This window comes from Papaver somniferum, chromosome 5 (assembly GCF_003573695.1).
Source record: "Papaver somniferum cultivar HN1 chromosome 5, ASM357369v1, whole genome shotgun sequence".
In the NCBI taxonomy this organism is placed as follows: Eukaryota; Viridiplantae; Streptophyta; class Magnoliopsida; order Ranunculales; family Papaveraceae; genus Papaver; species Papaver somniferum.
The window spans coordinates 128,265,830-128,287,063 of record NC_039362.1 but is presented as its reverse complement, the minus strand read 5'-3'; the positions used below and the strand labels follow the sequence as shown (position 1 = coordinate 128,287,063).

The 21,234-nt window shown below is 34.7% G+C and overlaps 2 protein-coding genes and 1 non-coding gene across 3 annotated transcripts; 2 read left to right on the top strand and 1 right to left on the bottom strand.

The window, feature by feature from the left end:
* Window positions 1-12,496: 12,496 nt before the first annotated feature.
* Window positions 12,497-16,298, top strand: LOC113282662 (ER membrane protein complex subunit 4-like). Its single transcript, XM_026531711.1, has 6 exons — window positions 12,497-12,785; window positions 12,878-12,934; window positions 14,948-15,101; window positions 15,572-15,669; window positions 15,770-15,835; window positions 15,977-16,298. Exons 1-6 carry the CDS (start codon window positions 12,654-12,656, stop codon window positions 16,016-16,018), a joined length of 549 nt encoding a protein of 182 aa, XP_026387496.1. The 5' UTR covers window positions 12,497-12,653; the 3' UTR covers window positions 16,019-16,298.
* Window positions 16,299-16,533: 235 nt separating this feature from the next.
* Window positions 16,534-16,607, bottom strand: TRNAE-UUC. The gene has a single exon. It is a non-coding gene; the product is annotated as a tRNA-Glu (tRNA).
* A 189-nt stretch (window positions 16,608-16,796) lies between these two features.
* Window positions 16,797-20,199, top strand: LOC113282661 (serine carboxypeptidase II-2-like). The gene is made up of 10 exons (XM_026531710.1): window positions 16,797-17,424; window positions 17,550-17,657; window positions 17,814-17,909; window positions 18,021-18,113; window positions 18,316-18,401; window positions 18,489-18,758; window positions 18,883-19,016; window positions 19,239-19,334; window positions 19,654-19,759; window positions 19,894-20,199. The coding sequence occupies exons 1-10, from the start codon at window positions 17,178-17,180 to the stop codon at window positions 20,056-20,058; spliced, it is 1,401 nt and encodes a 466-aa protein (XP_026387495.1). The 5' UTR covers window positions 16,797-17,177; the 3' UTR covers window positions 20,059-20,199.
* The last annotated feature ends 1,035 nt before the right edge of the window (window positions 20,200-21,234 follow it).

Here is a 21,234-nt window from a genome sequence, read left to right as displayed (position 1 = left end):
AGGATCGGTTCCCCACATATATATGGTATCTAAATTATATGTGTTGCACATGTCCATAGGATCGGTTCCCCTTTGCCTAAAAACATGTCCATAGGATCGGTTCCCCTTTCTGCTACAAACTTGCTGCACCTCATACAAGGATCGATTCCCCTTTGTGATGTGTGTCACCTCTTCATAGGATCGGTTACCCTTTACCCAGATTCGGTTTAACAAATCACAAACTCGATCATCCATCTCAGGTGATTAATTAAGATCGGTTTCACTAATAAAGTCATACCAATACATAAGTCAGGCCTTTGTGAATAGTTTTACCAAGAACACAAACAAGTCGTGAGCGGTTATACTAAATCACACATATTGGATGTTCACAAGATATGCAATGAATAATAATCCCAATAACGCCTGGCGATTTCCTTTTAGATTCATAAACAAGTTTATGAACTTACTTCCTTAAAACACATGTAAAACATTGTTTCCTATGATGAAATCCTCACCTCATACCCATACATAATCACGATAGCATTTAAACTTCATATGTCGATGTCTTATCTACAAAGTTTAATGCTTAAGCAATAAACTTCATATTGTATTCCTTAATACTATGTCTATCTAGAGTGTTCATGCTTCACAATTTCGTTTTCAATATGCACGACTTGAAAGATACGTTAGGAATGAAACAGTTCAAGTCAAGTATCACTAACCTCAAGTGGAAGGATGATGTTGTCGTTGTAGCTTCTTACTTCTTCACTTCTTCAAGTCTTCTCAATACTTGTAATGTCTCATATCCTAATACTTTCAATCTAACCTATACGAAGTTGACTCTAGTACATAATCAAGCGACTCTTAAAATAAGTTTTGATTCACTAAAATATGACAACCAAACTTGATATACCAACGCTTAGTGGGTTCAACCGAGCTATGCTCTAACAATCTCCCCCTTTGTCAACTTTAGTGACAAAAGTCTTACAATCATATGGATAAACAAATTACAAGAATTCATTACACATACGCTTGATTACCGAATTCAACAACACAATAACCTGCATTCATTTAATCCTTAAATGTCGTTGTTGACATTATAATAACAAAGCTAATACTCCCCCTAAATGAGAGATATGTATATTTCATCAATCCGCACGCCTTTGTTATACCAATTAATATGATATGTTACTCCCCTCTTAGTCTATGCTTTCACTCTGTCGTTAGATAAACGTTTAAACACAAATGTTCTTTTCCTTAGTGATACCAATCAATATAAAATTAATACCAGTATCACTTGTTTACTCCATATATTTCTCCCCCTTTTTGTCACAAAATGACAAAGAAATGAAAAAATAAAGGACAACACGAAAAGAATCTTACAAATCTCAAAATAGACTTGCAAACCTATAGAGTTAAGCACGAGGGTTCCACACACCATTTTTGATAACCAATATCAAATCCGAAACTACAAAGTAATTTGTTTTGATATGTTATCAAGGAAACAATTGCCCGAAGCAATTTTCCCAATTTAGTTTAGCAAACAAAAAATCAACTAAGAAACTTAGTCCTTTTGCTAAACTGATTGTACAAATACAATCACTTCATCCTATAAGACCAAAATAAAGATAACTCTATTTCTCTCATCAGGTTCTAATTATCCATATAACTTAAACCTTTAAATTTTAAACAAGACAAGTACTAGGTTAGTTAACTAGCATTTCTTGTTAAGGCATTCGATTAGACTTGAATAATCGAAACCTCCACTTTTATAAGTTTAACTAAGATAAACTTAGCTTCTCTTATCCGCAATCGAATTGGACTAAACAATCCATCCCATAAACTTTTTATTTCGTTAAGCCATAAATAATTCATAAAAAACAAAATAAATCAAATTGCATAATTATTCACCTCAACCGGAAGCAATTGAATCAACATAAGCATTAAAACACCGCAATTGCACCGAAATTTTGTAAGCCTAAACAATTGATACCACACAGTAAAGCAAGATAACAATAGTTTTTCTTAACCGGAACCAATTGAATCACACACACATCCATACACACATCATGGAATAAAACATCAATTGTACCGAAATTTTGTTAAGCAAAAGAAAAATATATATGAAATAAAAATCAGGCTTTTCTTAAATAGGAAAACAATTAACTAACAACATTATTACCTCAAATTTCGCATCCACTTCTCCAATATGTTTGCATCTTCTTCCAGGAAGAATTGATATCGAAATATCATTATATTGTCATCCTTATGCTAAATAAAAGAATAACAACAACCTTTACCAGAGAAAAGTTGAAAACTGGTTTTAACAATTGCAAGCAAAAGCTGAAAACCGTCGAAACACATATGCTTTTATACTAAACCAAAACCGATTCAACATATTGTGACTTTTTCACATATTGTTTCTACCAGAACCCCTCGTGATCCTTTGAATAAAGCCTACCAACATGGGCTAGAACTTAATCCTCTATCTTGTAGGTAATTGAATTGCGAAAACAATGCAAAAAGAATGAGGTCATTCCGAGTTCGGACGAAGAAGTTATGGGAAAAACAGTTTTACACTTCTTCGTATTGGGACCTCTCACTAGGATTGGTTCCCCATATTGCACCTATCACTAGGATCGGTACCTCAAGTGTTACTTGTGACGGATCATAACACTAAACTGTTTTTGACATAACTTTTGCATACGATGTCCGAATTGAGTATTTTTTTGGCTTGTTTTAACCGTAAAAACAATAGCTACACATATATGATCAGTAGATATCAACATAATGAACTCAAAATTACCGTTTCTATTAAAAACTCAAATATAGATAGAGAAGGTATGAGTATAGAAGAAAATAAATCTCCCTAAGGATGTTAATTAGTCATATAATAACCGAGAGATCATGTGCTCAATTTTTGATGTGCTTTCTCACCTTTCAAAAGATTGAGCACTAAGGTGAGCATGCACATTCTAACACAACTAGGTTGTGCTGAGTTGAGCCTTGTCTTGTTCGTCACTAGTGACTAAGATATAATCATCATTCTTGACCTCTTGCTTGGTTTGTTTTCTCTTGTTCCATCTCTTGTTTTTCTTCTTGACTTGTGATGAAGAGTGTCATTATCACAACATTCACTAGTACAAGAGATTTCAGACATGATGTCTTTCTTTAGTCTTTCAAGAAGACTTTTATAATTATTGTCACCAACAATTAACAGCTGAGAGTCATTCTTGTGACTAACTTTTGGTCCCTTCTTGGATGTGGAGGACTTCGGGACCCATTTAGAGTTGGGTTTCGCAGGAGCAACTTTCTCCTTCATACCATTAGGATCATTGTCCTTTTGAATATTTTTTGAAACACCCTTTCTCCAATTTGGAGCATCAGATCTTGTCTTTGCATTTACAAAGTTATCCCTCTTTCTATATTCGGGTATTTTATGAGATGACCTTGTCGAGCGATATGCAAAATTTGAACTATCATTATAATAATTATTTTGCCTAAACTTAGGACAATAACGATCTGAGTTCTTATGAGGAGAAAACTTAGACAATTCGTTTGATACAAAATAAAGTGCATCTTGCATCTTACGAACTTTGCATCCCCATTGCAAGTGTCCTTTATTACCACAATAATAACAATGCTTAGTATAAATATATGAAGTATGAGTTTTGATGTTACCTTTTTGTGGATCCTATTGCATTGGAGTTCGACGAGTTTTCTTGTTCTTCTTCTTCTTGTCTTTGTTCAACGTTGTTTTTTTCTTGACATTAGCAGAAATGCCTTCTTTGATTACTGCTGGTTGAACACTATTCTTAGTCTTGACAAACTTTTCTTCTTTACAAAAAATATGAGCATCTTTGTCATTAGTGGAAGCCTCTGGTTTAGAAGAATTTTTAGCTTTAACAAATTTTACATCTTTGCTAATATTTGAAGCATATATTCCCTTATAGCCCAATCCTCGTGTATCACGATGATTTCTACTTGCTTCTAACATGGAGGTTAAATTGTTTGAGCTAACATTGAACTTTTTAAGGTCCAAAATTTCTTCTTCCAACGTCTTGATTTTATCAAGAGAAACACCTATCTTAGCCTCAAGGAATTTTTATCGTGAGAGATATGTACCTTGCTTCTCTTCAAAACTCTTTTGTTGAGAGTTAATCCTTGCTTTATATTCATCAAGTTTCTCTTCCAAGGATTGAATCTCCAAGGAAGATGTATTCTTGAGAGAATCTAATTCCGTTGTCAAGGAGGAAAGATCATGAACAAATTGTTCATTTTCATCTTGCAAACAACCTAATTCTTCTAGAAGTTTTCCTTCTCTTTTTAGCCCAAGAGTGAGTTCAGTTGCGCAAGAGTCAAAAGATTCTTTTAACTCTTGTAGCTCGGAAGTTTTTACACTCACATGATCAACCTTTTCATCTCCTACAGAAGATTTTTCAGACTCGAGGTCCTTGATTATTGGTACAGAACTTAACTTAATCTCAATGAGAATATTCAGAAGTATTTTCAACTAAGCTCGTAGAACTCGATGAGGATTTCCCTTCTAAGCATTTTTTAAAATAAAAACTTCCAAAGTCTTGCAATACGTTAACTGAGTCCTTTTTAAGTTTTCGCTCTCGCTTAACTTTCTTTTGACTCATGTCTTATAGGTTGGATCTCACCAAGCACAGATTGTTAGATCTTTCGTGTTTGCCTGCTCTAATACCAATTGAAAAAGGCGAGGGTACCCAAATATACCTCAAGCTAAAACTTTTCCTACCTATAAGTCCTTTCTCCGAAAGTGATTGTCTATGGACTGAGTCGAGACAATGCAACTAATCGGTTCACAGTTCGTGTGTTCGTCTATCGATACGAGATCGAGACAATACAACAACGAAGTATGTTTACTTGATAAAAAGGTTTGAACTTAACCAAACACAATAAGATTGTTTATCAAGTAAATAGGAATTAGTGTTTGTGTAATTTACTTTAATTATAATAAAACAATTATAATGCGGAAATATAAAGTAAATGACACAACAAGATTTTGTTAACGAGGAAACCACAAATGCAAAAAAAAACCCGGGACCTTGTCCAGAATTGAATACTCTCAGGATTAAGCCGTTACACAAAATTACACCAACTTCGTATAGTTGACACCAAGCAACTAAACCTAAAGTTCACCTAGTTCCGTCTGTATTCCCACGCCTCCAACTTATGAATAAGTTACGTACTTGGAACAATTCTTTTGGTTCGTATTCCAAACAGTAAAGGAATAAAAAATCTGTTTGGTATCAACTCTCTTCAATCAAGTGATGTGAGTTCGACAAAGGCTCTTCTGTTTATCTTAACATAAACTCCTTCGTCAGGTTCTTAGATCTATCTTATGTTCAACTACCGAAGTAATTGTTAAGATTTTGCAATCAATACTTTTAATCACCAAGAATTGTATTGATGCCGATCTACACAACTAATCAATCCAATCTACCAAAAGGATAAACCGATTATAGTTGGATCCTCTTATACCGAAACAAGTATTGTGCACACCAAAGATTATGAACCCCAAATCAGAATCCTTCAATATCTTCTTTGTCTTCAAATCTTCTTAGATCTTCAATAAACACCTACACACAACAACTTGAATCTCTTGTGATCAATCACGCACAAAACAGACTCTGTTAACAACGGATTATCACAAGATCGTCTTTAGAACTAACAACAATCTAAAGATCTCTGTCGAAACTTCGATCTAGTTTGAGTGAATCTTATATCAGAAGAGAAGATTCTCAAACATAAACAAACTAGGTGCAATCAAAGTTCAACCACCGTTAGTCAATCAAATCAATCGAAAACAAAAGATAAACCGGAATTATCTAGTTTGCCACCAACGGTACTCGTAGAGCTTCTCAATCCCAGAGAATACTTTAAACTGAGTGGCCGTATAAGATTTCGCCTAATTAGGTTACTCTCCTCTCCGAATAGGCGGCTACACCAGTAACAACACAACCGAGGAAGTTTGCTGTCATGAAGGATTAGTTTGCTAGAAATGCAAACTTCAAGTATTTATAGACAAGGAAGTTTGGACACCAAGGAATTTCCATAACCGAAAATATTCTCAAAGATATTCAATATATTCCAAATTCGGTTTCCATAATTCCTGGAAATGCTCTGTCCAAATTAATGACCAAAAATCTCTTTGGAAAATCTCAACTAGTAAATGCACATTACTAATTCTCATTTTCCTAAAATAAAATTAACAACCTTAAATAAAAGATTCTTAACTTATTTATATTTCGATCCTGGGATTTTCTTCTTGTAGCTATTAAGGAATAACTTTGAACAATAAAAGATAAACATTATTGTACGTGTTCAAAGTGTGTCGACATCCTTACTTTGTAAGTCCTCTTTCATACTTACAACCTTGAAACCGATTTGCCACACTTCCAAACAAGTTTAGAATTGGTTCATATGACTTTCAAGAACTATGTGATTGATCAAGAACACTCAATCACAAATCCTGGGTTTAACGGTTTTACCAAAACAAGTTTCGGTTCTACCTCCATGTGAGTATTGTGCATAGTCACACTAGCTTTCCAAAATTCGGTTGACTAGGTACTAGGATCAGTTCCCCACATATATATGGTATCTAACTTATATATGTTGCACATGTCTATAGGATCGGTTCCCCTTTGCCTAAAAACGTGTTACATATGTCCATAGGATCGGTTTCCCTTTCTGCTACAAACTTGTTGGACCTCATATAAGGATCGATTCCCCTTTGTGATGTGTTGCACCTCTTCATAGGATCGGTTCCCCTTTACCCAGATTCGGTTCAACAAATCACAAACTCGATCATACCATCTCAGGTGATTACTTAAGATCAGTTTCACTACTATAAAATTACTTTGTAGTTTCGGTGTTGATATTGGTTATCTAAAATGGTGTGTGGAACCCTCGTTCTTAAATACTATAAGTTGCAAGTCTTTTAAGATTTGTAAGATCCTTTCGGTTTGTCCTTTATTTGCTCGTACCTTTGTCATTTTGTGAAAAAAAGGGGGAGAAATATATGGAGTAAACAAGTGATTTGGTATCACAAAGGAAAGGACAATGGAGCTTAAACGTTATATCTAACGAAAGAGTAAAGCATAGACTAATGGGGATTTACATATCATATTGATACTTGTGGTTATCTTAACTACAAAGGGAATAACAAAGACGTGCGGATTGAAAATCTACCTATCTTACCTTTAAAAGGAGTATTAGCTTTTTGTTATTATAATGTCAACAACGACAGTTGTGGATTGAATGTATACAGGTTATTGTGTTGTTGAAACTTGGAATCAAGCGTATGTATAATGAATTCTTGTATTTTTTTTATCCATATGATGTAAGAGTTTTGTCACTAAAATGACAAAGGGGGAGATTGTTAGAGCATTGCTCGATTGAACCCACCAAGCGTTGGTATGTCAAGTTTGGTTGTCATATTTTAGTGAACCAAAACTCATTTAAAGAGTTGCTTGATTATTTACTAGAGTCAACTTCGTATAGGTTAGCTAGAAAGTTATTAGGATATGAGACTTACAAGTATTACTCGAAGACTTGAAGAATGTGAAGAAGTAAAGAGCTACATCGACGACATCATCCTTCCTCTTGAGGTTAGTAATATTTTGACTTGAACTGTTTCATTCCTAACGTATCTTTCAAGTCGTGCTATATTGAAAACATAACTGCGAAGTTGTGAATGATTATACTCTAGTTAGACATAGTATTAAGGAATTATAATACGAAGTATAACGCCTATCTTTCGAACTTCGTATATAAGACATCGACATAATCGTATGAATGCTATTGTGATTATGTATGGGTATGGGTGAAGATTTCGTCCTAGGAAACATTTTTTTACACTCATTTAAAGGAAGTACAATTCATAAACTTGTTTTATGAATCGAAAGGGAAATCACTAGGATTATTGGTATTGTTATTCATTGTAAATCTTTGGATTACCAATATGTGTGTTTAGTATAACCGCTCATAACTTGCTTATGTATCTTGGTAAAACTATTCACAATGCTTGACTTATGTATTAACATGACTTTTATTAGTGAAACCAATCTTAAGTAATCACCTGAGATGGTATGATCGATATTTGTAATTGGTGTGACCATTTCTAGTCATTGGGTAACCGATCCTAGAACTTGGTAGGACTAATCACAAGATGTGTAATCGATCCTTGTAGTAGGTTAAAAAGTTTAAGTAATTGGTTTAACCGATCCTATAACTTGTGCAACCGATCACAAGTAAGTACCATAAATAGTGGTAACCGATCCTGGTACTTAGTTAGCCATTTTATGGAAACTAGTATGACCGATCCTAGTAGCCACTTGGAGGTAGAACCAAACTTTGTGTTTGGTAGAATCGTTAAACCCATGAATGGTGATTGAATATTTTTGATCAATCACATAGTTCTTGAAAATCAGATGAACCAATTCTAAACTCGTTTGGAAGTGTGGCAAATCGGTTCCAAGATTGTAAATATGAAAAAGGATTTACAAAGTAAAGATGTCGACATACTTTGAACATGTGCAGTAATTCTTATCTATTATTGTTCAAATATATTCGTTAATAACTAAAGGAGAATCCTGGATCGAAATAAATTGAGAATCTTTTAATTAAGGTTTTTAATTTTATATGCTTTTAATTTCCAGCAATTAAATGCATATCTTTAGAAAAATAAAAATTGGTAATGTGCATTTATTAATTAGAGATTTTCTACTGAGATTTCGGTCAATATTTGGGCAGAGCGTTTCCAAGAATTATGAAAACCGATTTTGGCTTTATTGCATATCTTTGAGAATATTCGATTTTGGAAATTCCTTGGTGTCCAAGCTTCCTTGGTCTATAAATATTGAAGTTTTCATTTCGAGCAAACTAATTCTCAGAGCCATCAAAACTACCTAGTTGTGTTGTTACTGGTGGAGCCGTCTATTCAAAGAGGAAAGTACCATAATTAGGCGAAATCTCTTACGACCGCTCCTTTTAAGACTTCTTTGGGATTGAGAAGCTCTACGAGTACCGTTGGTGGGAAACTAGATAATTGCAGTTTATTATTAGTTTTCGATTGATTTAATTGACTAACAGTTGTTGAACTTTGATTGCACCTAGTTTGTTTATGCTTGAGAATCTTCTCTTCTGATATAAGATTCACTCATACTAGATCGAGGTATCGACGGGGATCTTTAGACTGTTTATAGATCTAAAGACGTCCTGTGATAATCCATCATTAACAGACTCCGTTCTGTGTGTGATTGATCACAAGAGATTCAAGTTGTTTGTGTGCAGGTGTTTATTGAAGATGTAAGAAGATTTGAAGACAAAGAAGATTTCTTATTTGAGTTCATAATCTTTGGTGTGCACAAAACTTGATCGGCTGGGGATCCAACTATAATCGGTTTGACTTTTGATAGATTGGATTGATTAGTTGCATAGATCGCCATCAATACATTTCTTTGTGATTCATAGTATTGATTGCATAGTCTAAACAATTACTTTGGTAGTTGTTGAGTAGATTGATCTAAGAACCCGACAAAGGAGTTTATTGGTTAAACGGAAGAGCCTTTTGTCAAACTCATATCACGTTGATTGAAAAGAGTTGTTACCGAACAGATTTGTTGTTCCTTTAATGTTTGGAATACGAACCAAAGGAATTGTTCCAAGTGCGTGACTTATTGCAAGTTGGAGGCGCAGGGATACTGAGGGAACTAGGTGAACTATAGGTTTAGTTTCTTGGTCTCAACTATACGAAGTTGGTTTAGATTTTGTATAGCGGCTCAATTCTGATAGTATTCAATTCTGGACAAGGTCCCGGGGTTTTTCTGCATTTGCAGTTTCCTCGTTAACAAAATCTTGCTGTGTCTTTTACTTTTCTATTTCCACAATTATAATTAATTTATTATAATTTGAAGTAAAATACACAAACGTTAATTCCTAATTACTTGATAGCAATCCTATAGTGTTTGGTTAAGTCCAAACCTATTATCAAGTAATCATACTTCGTTGTTGTATTGTCTCGATCTTGTATCCATAGTCAATCACGCAAGTTATCTTGTTGTTGTATTTTCTTGATCTCGTATCCATAGACGATCACACGAAGTGTGAACCGATTACTTGTATTGTCTCGACTCAGTCCATGGACAATAACTTTTGAAGAAAGTGCTTATAGGTGGAAAAGTTTTAGATTGAGGTATATTTGGGTACCCTCGTCTTTTCAAAAATATTCTTCTAAGGCCTTATACACTCCCTTTCGCTACATAAGATATTGTTGTGAATTCATTATCTTAATGTTCATGGAAAGTAATTTTCTCCTGTTAAAATTCATGTACTTTTGTTTTCACGAAAGACAAATTTTCGAAGTTGCCTTAAAGTTAGGTCTCAGTCCGTTTTTCTATCTTTTTCTACCCGACGTCGAATTTCTTGTGCTAAGAATAGTTGAACTCGTTTGAACCTCCTCCGCCAGCTTTTTGGGATGCGTGTTGCTTTTCCAGATTTCTGACCCCCTCATTTTCTTCTTTTGACATTGGTATTAACATCTAGATTGGTGTTTTGTTGTTGCGGACTACTTGGAGACCGAACATGTCGAGATGCATTTCCTTCCGGTGAGGAAACATGTGCACCATTCTGAAAATCCTCCAAAAATGGACTATAGGGTGATTTTGTTGGCATTTGATTACCTACTAACACGTATGCAATAAATCTGTTAAGAAACCTCAGAATGATGAAACAACTTTCATGTTGTAAATCAGTTTTGTGGGATCTTTTCCATTGTTCTCGACATTTTTCGTTCAACATCGATCTGGTCTAAAAATTGATATGTCTTCATCCATCGTAAACTTGACACCACGAACTCTACCAGATATTTTTTTGTTTGTTGTTATGATTGTTGCGAGGGGATTGCCATGTTTATTATAAAAATTTTTTTTTTGGAAATTTTCTAATAGATTGAGATGGTATGAGTGTGCTTGAAATGAAGGAAAAATAAATATTGAAGTGGTATAAAATTGAGAAATTTAGAGGTAGAGATGTAGAAGGTGTGAATTTTAAGTTTGAAATGAGCTTAATTTATCGTGAAAAAAATAAGAGTCGTTGGATGATTAAAATCGGATGTATCCGCTAATGTCTGGACATAAGCCGCGAGCGGATTAATTATCTTGGGTCTCCAGCGGATGAAGTTAATTCGCTGATAGGTTTACTTGATCCGCGTGGTTTTCAATGAGACGCGTGGTTTTTTTGGTCCGTAGTGAACAAACCAATGAAGTTATTCACCAACCCATAGTGGAAGCAAATTGGGCAAATCTTTGGTTTCCCCATTACATTTATCAACTCGGCAAAGGGGGAAGCGATAAGAGAGATTTCCTGTTTAGTCCACTAAACCCGATCCGGATTAGTGGCTAGTCCAGCGGGAAACAACATTTACTCCCTAGTCCAAAAAAGATTTGAAAAGAGTAAAATTAGTTTACTAACCCTAACATATAATATACTATGTATGTTATTAGTAACATATGTAATATGTAGTAACATATATACTAGTATTAATACTAGTATACATATGTAATATGTAGTAACATATGTAACTAGTAATATGTAGTAACTAGTAACATATGTAATATGTAGTAACTAGTAGTATACTAGTATACTAGTAACTAGTAGTATACTAGTATTAATATGTAGTATGTAGTAAAATATGTAGTAACATATATAGAACAAATGTAGTATGTAGTAACATATGTTACTAGTAGCAATATGTTATATATTGATACTACATATTAATATGTAGTATGTTATATATTGAAACTACATATTAATATGTAGTGTCATATTAGTATGTAGTATGTTATATATTGATATTACATATTAATATGTTACTAGTATAATACTAGTTATTACTAGTATACTAGTTTACTAGTATAATACTAGTTACTATTAGTACTACTAGTATACTAGTAGTTACTAGTCTACTAGTACACATGTTACTACTAGTATAGTAGAGTAGTTACTTAATTTACGAGTAACATATTCTTTTTTACTATTAATATAATACATATTGATATGTAGTATGACCATATTGATACTACTAGTATGTAGTAACATCTTACTAGTAATATTTACATGTGTTGATACTAATTAGACCTGTAAGGGTGTTTTAGGCATTTAGAAAATACACTTTATAATCTCCACAAAGTTTTTGGACTAGCGAGTAAATAATCTAGTCCAAAAACATGTTTTTGGACTAACGAGTAAATATTTTTCATGGGTGGACTAGCCATTAATTGGGTCATGAAAAATTGGACTAAACAGTAATTCCTACAAGCGATAATAGGGTGTTTGGATGTATATTCGGAAGCTGCTTTTTGATTTCTGGAAGTCGAAAAATCAAAAATCAGTTTGGCAATAATTTTACAGAACGACTTCTAGATTTCAAAAAAGTCAATTCTTCTGATTTCTATATCTGGAGAAGCAGAGAACAGATTTGGATCCAAATGCGAGAAAGTTTTCTTGGGTGCTTATTAGGTCCGGCCGGCACATATGTCAAGTCCAAACTCTAAAATTCGTTACCGTTAACGGTTTACAATAGCTTAATAAGCGAACAATCGTTGAAATCGTAGTAACTCGGAGGAGGAAATTCAAAAGAAAAAGAGATGGAGAAAGGAAAAGGCGTAGTAACTCGTCGATGGGCGATCGATTTCACTGATAATTCTTCTTCCTCATCAGTATCTCGAAGTGGTGGATTTGATGATCCTCTTGGTTACAGTCGATCTTCACAAGAACAGGTTTCTTCTTCTTCCTCTTTCTCATCATCTGATTTTTATTTTCTTTTAGATCTACAAATTAATTACTCATTTGAATTTTTATCATTGTGTAGGATGATTCAACACTTAGTCGCCAGAAGAAAGATGCTGAAGCTAATTGGAAATCGCAGGTACTGATATGTTGATTATTTATTTTTAGGGTTAAACTGAATTTTAATGTTTATTTGTATTAGATGTATTAGAATTAAGGTTTACAGATTGGTTTTTTGGTAATCGGTGTATTTTGTAGGTCTATAACTAGAGTTGGTTGATTAGATTTTAGTTCTTTGTAAATTCCTTTTGAACATTGGTCTTAACGTCTGAAGAATCTAAGATTTGTAAAATGGCTGCAACTTACATATTGATGTAAGATTATACGGAAGGGTTGTTATTATCAGTTGACTTAAAGGGATCTTAAAACAGTGATTATATATTGGAAAGGATTATTGTAAAATCGGCCACAGGATTTGTTTATATTTGAGATTAGGTTTTTTGTCATTAATATTCATGAGACTGATTAGGATTTTAAAAGTTGTTAAAATGTCGTGGTTAGTTGAATTGTTGAGACAATTTTGAGTGGAACATTTCGAACAAATTCATAAACAGTAGTAGACTAGTAGAATGTTCATGGGAAATACAGATAATGCAATATAGAATGTCTTTTTGTTTGTTTGTTTGTTTGTTTGTTTATAAACTTTTCATGACATTGTGAAATAGTAGAAATTTGGAACCATTTTGTACTGTAATGTGTTATGTCACTGTGTACTCTTAGATATTTTTATTAGAGTTACTATAATTGGAAATCAGGTAAAAAGCTGAGTGCATTAAGGTTTTTGCTTGTGGTTTAGGAGAGTTATTATGGGGTTCAGAATGATAGGAATGATTCTTATAGTGCTCAATGCATGGTGTTCTTGAGTCTGGGAAACCTACCCAATAGGCTGAAAAGGATGGTTGGGAGGTAATGGGAGAATTCTTACTAGGGAAGCTTGATGTGGCAGCCCTTGGAAACTAGGTTAATATAATGAACTTGGTCGTACACTAGTGAGCAGTTGACTTTAATATGTGGCAGCCCTTGAATATTAAAGTTGGTTGATTAGATTTTAGTTCTTTGTAAATTCCTTTTGAACATTGGTCTTAACGTCTGAAGAATCTAAGATTTGTAAAATGGCTGCAACTTACATATTGATGTAAGATTATACGGAAGGGTTGTTATTATCAGTTGACTTAAAGGGATCTTAAAACAGTGATTATATATTGGAAAGGATTATTGTAAAATCGGCCACAGGGTTTCTCTATATTTGAGATTAGTCTTTTTGTAATTAATATTCATGAGATTGATTAGGGTTTCAAAAGTTGTTTAAATGTTGTGGTTAGTTGAATTGTTGAGACAATTTTGATTGGAGCATTTCGAACAAATTCATAAACAGTAGTAGAATGTTCATGGGAAATACTGATACAATATTGGATATAAAGAACCGATGATGCAATATAGAATGTCTTTTTTTTTTGTTCATACTGTTTATTTTTGACTGATAGATATTTTTGTTAGAGCGGCTATAAATGGAAATTAGGTTAAAAGCTGAGTGGGTTAAGGTTTTCGCTTGTGGTTTAGGAGAGTTACGGTGCGTTTCAGAATGATTGAGATGATTATTACAGTGCTCAGTGCATGGTGTTCTTGGGTCTGGGAAGACTACTGCAAAGGCTGAAAAGGATGGTTGAGAGGTAGTGGGAGAATTCTTTACTAGGGAGGCTTGATGTGGCAGCCCTTAGAAACTAGATTAATATCTACCAATGAACTTGATCGTACACTAACAAGCACAAAAGCATACATGTTCGGTTGTCCAGATGCCCTCTATAGTGATGAACCTTCAAATAGCTTCAAGTTTAAGTTTATTCTTTTGGCCACTCGTAGTAGGTTTCGGCATTTTTAATTCTTCAAAGTGTTTATTTGGTAGTTGTACAATGTTTATTATTATTACCCCAGACACAAAGTGTATGTTACTCAATGTATTTTGGTTGCTCCTGTGTTAGTTTCCAGTTGCTATATATGTACCTTTTGCTTCAGTTATTATTTATCTGCAGTGATTGTTTGGTTTTTGTAAAACGAATATAACACCGAACAACATTTTCTCCTTCAAACACAGAAAGCTTGGGAAGTGGCCCAGGCTCCCATGAAGAATTTGTTTATGATGGGCTTCATGATGTGGATGGCTGGAACCACAGTTCATTTGTTCAGCATTGGTATTACATTTTCAGCACTTTGGCAGCCCATTAGTGCCCTGCAAGGCGTTGGGAAGGGTAAGAATCCTCCCCTGCTACTCCTGCTTTGATTATGTTGTACAGTAATCCCTTTTAGTTATATTCTTTTATACTATATTATATGCTAGTGTTAGTTAGCCCACTTGGTATTTAGAATTTTAGTTTACAAGAAGTTTATACTTGAAGTAGTATCCTCTTAACAAGAAAATATAATGATGACTACTGGTTCTTTCCTCTTTCCTTACAAGGCAAAACGGATTTTTGAGTGGAAAATACAATGCTCTGTAGTTCTAGACTATTGAAGGCTTGAAGCATCATCATGGTAGATGCCCAATGAATACCATTTTTTAGAAGGGAAAATGAGCAGTTTATTACTGGTTTAAACATATTTTGTGAGTTGATACCTTAACTGTGACATGATACAGGTGACTGTATTTTGATATACATTACAATACATGTTAAGATATGGGGAAACGTCTAAATTGCGGTCTCTTATATGTGCCATGCAGTTTTTGAACCTTACAAGGACTCTAAAGTGGACACTCTGATGCCTAAACTAGTTTTCATTGCCTTGAATTTGGCTGGTCTAGCATTGGGTGTTTGGAAGGTGAGATGATGCACTCTTTGGTTTCATTGCACCCTCTCTATCTAGTACCCTGGCAATTCTTGTGTTATACGAATCTTTAAACTTAAAAACATAATGGCAGCTAAACACGTTGGGCTTGCTTCCAACACATGCATCAGATTGGGTTTCATCGCTGTCCCCTGCTCAGGTACAATTTCTTATTTCCAGTGAAGTGTAATACAAAAAACAAACTATTGTTATCCCATTGTCGTTAACGTCGTTGTGGTGCAGCAGCAGTGCATGTTTTTATGAAGAAGAAGTTGATTGTTTCCCTCATGATACCTTGCAGGAAGTTGAATATTCCGGTGGGGGGATTCCACTCCATTATTGATGCTTCACGCAAATGGTGGTTAACTAATAATCATTCCTATAAAAGATTGCATTATCTTAGACGACGACTGTCTTCTCTTATTAGCTTCTTTTTGTTTTCGAGAGTTGATTATTTTAGCAGAAATCCTAATGCAATGGCTGATGTTGCAGCTAAGCACTGTAGAACAAATGCTGTTAGTAGTGCATGGATAGTATACCTCCATCTCACAAACTGTGCATCTTTTTTCAGTTCATCTTGTTCCAATCAAAAAAGGTAAAAAGAATCGTTCCTTTTCCACGTAGTATGTTGTTTTTCTTTTCTATTTATTTTTCCGTGGAAATAGTAAATGCAGTAGATGTATTAAGAACTGTATATAGCTTACATGACCAGCACCATCTTAGATAATTCAATAGGTGAAAAGTATGGTCGGGAGGGAACCACACCATACTATATGTAGAGCAGTAATACCACACTATATGCCGCCTTGTTTACAAACTTGGAGAGCACACTGCATTCGCCGGGATTTGAACAAAAAATTCCATTGCCGGGGTTTGAACCCGGGTCGCCTGGGTGAAAGCCAGGTATCCTAACCGGGTTAGACTACAATGGAGTTGTGACAATTTTGTTAGTCACCCAAATAAAAGAAACTCCTCATCTTGGCCACAGTTCGGAGATCTTCACCTGTACAAGAATTATCTAGATTCTAGAGCAAGGTGAAAAGACAAATTTTTGTAAGTTACTAAGAAACATAATACTGGTACATTATCGATTTCAGATGCAACAGAGATCTTCTATAGCTATAACTGATAATCCAAGTGTCAGACACGAGTCGAACAAGGACACCTGACCTGACCATTTTAGAAGCGTATTTGCTACATAGGCCAGAACCCACCGGTCAATTACAATCAAAAACGATACCTGACCAAAACCTTTGGGGTTTGTTGACTCGAGTTATATAGGTGGACAAACCTGGCCAATAATGATAAACTGTAATTCGTTATCCCAACGAATTATTATGTCAGCCATCTTCAACGCACGCTGATAACGTGGCTTAGTGTATAGTTTACTTCAAGTCTCTTCCAAGATTCCTACCAGTGAACAAACACCCACCAGTTATAAATAATAAACTTATATTTCGAAGAACCCGATTGAGTTCTCACTAAAAATTTATCAAAGAAATATGATGAAAAGATCATCATGTTTTCTTGTGTTTGTATTTGTTCTGAATCTAATTCTTGATATTCAGATAATTAGTGGTAATAAAGATTTGGATAGAGTTTATCAATTACCAGGTCAATCGTTCAATGTTAATTTTGCACATTATTCTGGGTATGTGAATGTAAATAAAGATAAAGCTTTGTTTTATTGGTTCTTTGAAGCTGTTGAGAACCCATCTTCAAAACCTCTTCTTCTTTGGCTTAATGGAGGTCAGTTGTTATTATTACTACTTCAATTTAACATCCTTTGCAGATTTAAGGACTTGGGTTTGCAAATTTTATGATATGGGTGTTGTGGTGCTTGTAACATATATGAAGAATTGCTGTTTCTGTAGGTCCTGGTTGCTCTTCTATTGCATATGGAGAGGCAGAGGAGATTGGTCCTTTTCATATTAAGCCTGATGGGAAGACCCTTTATCAGAACCCTTACTCTTGGAATCAAGGTATGGAGATCTCTTTTTTTTTTTTTTTTTTTTTTTTTTTGTGTGTGTGTGTGTGTGGATTGAAAGGTAGCTCTATAGTTGTGCTTGATTTGAAAAATTTCAAATGATTGGGTTTCATATAAACTTATGATTAGCTGTACTTGTGTCAATCTGCAGTCGCTAATGTATTATTCCTCGACTCACCGGTGGGTGTTGGTTACTCCTATTCAAACAAATCCGAAGATTTGCTGAATAATGGAGATGCTAGTACTGGTATAACAATTGCAATCCTTGTTTGACCTTGGTTTTTCTCTTTATTGATAGACTGAATATAAAAATTCTTGTTCTTACTGCTGGATACTCTTGTTTTCGTTTGTTATTCAGCCGAAGATTCATTAGCATTTCTATCTAATTGGCTAGAGAGATTTCCCCAATATAAAGGAAGAGAGTTCTATCTCAGTGGAGAGAGCTATGCAGGTATGGGGAACATTCCTTAATTCCATCACCATTCTTCATATCAATATGGTCAATTATTTATGTTATGACATTGTTCGATATCACGCCATGAACACGACTGCTATCATTTTGGATGAAACTGTATACTGCTTAGTGATCCATTTCAGAGTATCTTGTATTGGAACTTTCCATTATTAGTGTTGAACTTGAATCTTTGTTTCAGGACATTATGTTCCTCAGCTGGCTGAAGCCATTGTGAAGCATAATAAAAAAAACGGGGATAAGTCAATCAATCTAAAGGGCTACATGGTAAGATGGGTTTGCTTGAAGGATTTGGAATGTGGGTATCTCTGCATTGGAAGGATGAATTGAAAATTATATTATTGTGTACTGCAGGTTGGGAATGCTCTAACTGATGATTACAATGATCACTTGGGTGTTTTCCAATTTATGTGGTCTGCCGGTTTGATATCTGATCAAACATACAAGCTGTTGAATGATAAATGTGACTCTGAATCATTTATTCACACCTCATCTGAATGCGATAAGATTCTTGAGGTTGCTAGCAATGAAGTTGGAAACATCGACTCATATAGCATTTACACCCCTTCCTGCACAGCTACAGGCAACGGACAGTTTTTAAATCACTTCCGGAGAAGATTTCATGTAAGTATCGATTTGTAGTATGATTCATTTTAAACTCGATCCTTGCATATTATTAAGTTATAATTGTTAATACCTTTTTTAGCATATTATCTCATTAAGTTTATGGTGGTATAAATTTTTGTAGTCGGTTGCACGCGTGGGTGAGAAGTATGATCCTTGCACTGAAGCTCACTCAACAGTTTACTTCAACTTACCTGAGGTTCAAAAGGCACTTCATGTAAATCCAGCGGTTGCACCAACTAAATGGAACACTTGCAAGTAAGACCACAGACACTCCTATAGAGATATGGATCCATTTTAAAACAGTGGCAGTAATGTTCCTTAAATGTAATTTAGATTTGCTATCTCTTAATTTGGAAAAGGAAGGGAACTGCATACACTTCATTGCGTTTTCATTTTGCAAACAATTATTATACTAATCCGTTTCACAAGCTCCCTTTTATCAGTAACTGCGTGACTTTTTGTGATTATGTTCTGCAGTAATAAAATTAATGGCAATTGGAAGGATTCGCCCAGGTCGGTGCTACCCATTTACAAAGAGCTCATAAAAGAGGGGCTTCGAATTTGGATGTTCAGGTACTTCTTATTCGATGTTGTTATTTCCGCTTAGTTAAAGGCTGCATAAATGTACAAGTAGGTTTCTTCTGAGTTGAGACTATGTATAAACTCCTCCGCCTCTATTAGATGGAAGAGTATTAAACTTTTGGGTGTGTAAGAAGTGGTTAGTATGCTAAACCTAGATTATCAGGGGACCTTGTGATCTCGTTTTATTTATACAAGGGTTAAAAGTTTGCCGTGGATCTTGTGAAATACCCAGTTGATTTACCTCTGTAGTGCTTATAGTAAGAATCATGAACTTATCGTCCTAACACTTTCAATTACTTTTATGGGACAGTGGTGATACAGATGCTGTAATCCCTGTTACCTCCACTAGGTACAGCATAGATGCCCTCAAGCTTCCAACTGTTTCTCCATTTCGTGCTTGGTACGATGAAGGCCAGGTAATTACCAACCACCAAGTATCATGTTCTTTGGGGGAACAATAAATTTGATATTCAAACATAGTATTTTAATTATTCTGTCTTAGACACTCGTGTTTTGCTAAAATAGTATTTTGTGCGCCAAACCTCAACAGGTTGGAGGATGGACTCAAGGTTACGCAGGTCTGACATTTGTTTCGGTGAGAGGAGCAGGTCATGAAGTCCCTTTACATAGACCGAAACTTGCCCTCACTTTGGTCAAGGCCTTTTTGTCAGGAAGCGATATGCCAAATTTATCCGTGCAGCACGCGGATTCTTGATCATATTGTAGTTTTCCTTTATATATCTAAATTAAGCAATATTATTGGACTTCTGGCCAATTTCTGTGCACTATCTTTCTTTTCTCCAAAGGGAGTTGATATCATGTTTATCTTCATGAATTGCCACTTCCAATTTGTGCACTATTTTTCTTTTCCCATTGAGTTGCTTCACCGTCGTAAGGAATTTTGCTCCCAACTTCTTTGGATCATAGCCCGAGACAATAAAAGACTAAATTTGATCCAATAACCAATTCACTTATCGAACACCCAAATCAATCTTTAGATCAGCGATAAAGCATAATAAATGATCTTTCGTTTATTTCAATAAACTCCTTTGGTCTAAAGATCAAGCCAAGATAATGATTATCAAGATAAAATCAAGCTTGATAAACAAGATCCATCCAAGAAAATTAATGCAACTAGACAGTTTTTCGGTCTTCTACAAGTTCTATGTCTACGAAGAGAATCAATTTCGCAAGAAGTGACATGAAGATCAGAACCAAAAAGAAAAGTCTACAAGTCTTCAATCTTCAACGTAATTGATGCAAACAACTTGTTGATCAATACATATAGAATGTAGTCTGTTTACGTTGATTGATCAATAGTTCTATCTACAGATCCTGAATCACTAGATCTGCAGTCGTCAAGTCTTCAAACAAACTTGACTGACCTTATACCATATGAAAAGGACCATGAAAAAAGTTTGTTCTATTGAAGATAACTATCTTTAGTTCAATAACAAGTAACTAAATAATTAAAGCTAAACAACAATCTCCACAAACGTTAAGTCTAGAGGCTATTTGATCTCAAAGAAGTACTTAAACGTAAGGCGGCACAAGATGCTTTACTTAATTAGATTACTCCTACCTCTTTCAAGTTGGATTTCCCATACAACAGAGGTATGTTAAGAGGATGAGTTTGTAAGGATATAAGACTTCCTATTTACAGATTTATGACCAAGGCTTGTTTAGAAACAAGATCTATCAATTTCGAAAATTCTTAAGATTTGCAATATATGTTTATTTTTCGAAATTAACAAATACAAATTGTATTCTAACGCATAACTGATTTGTCTCATAGTATGACAACTAAGATTAGTTATCACGAATCCATGTTGACTAATATAGCAACTAGCGATATGCAAACCTTTAGGATTTGGTAAGCATATAATCCGGT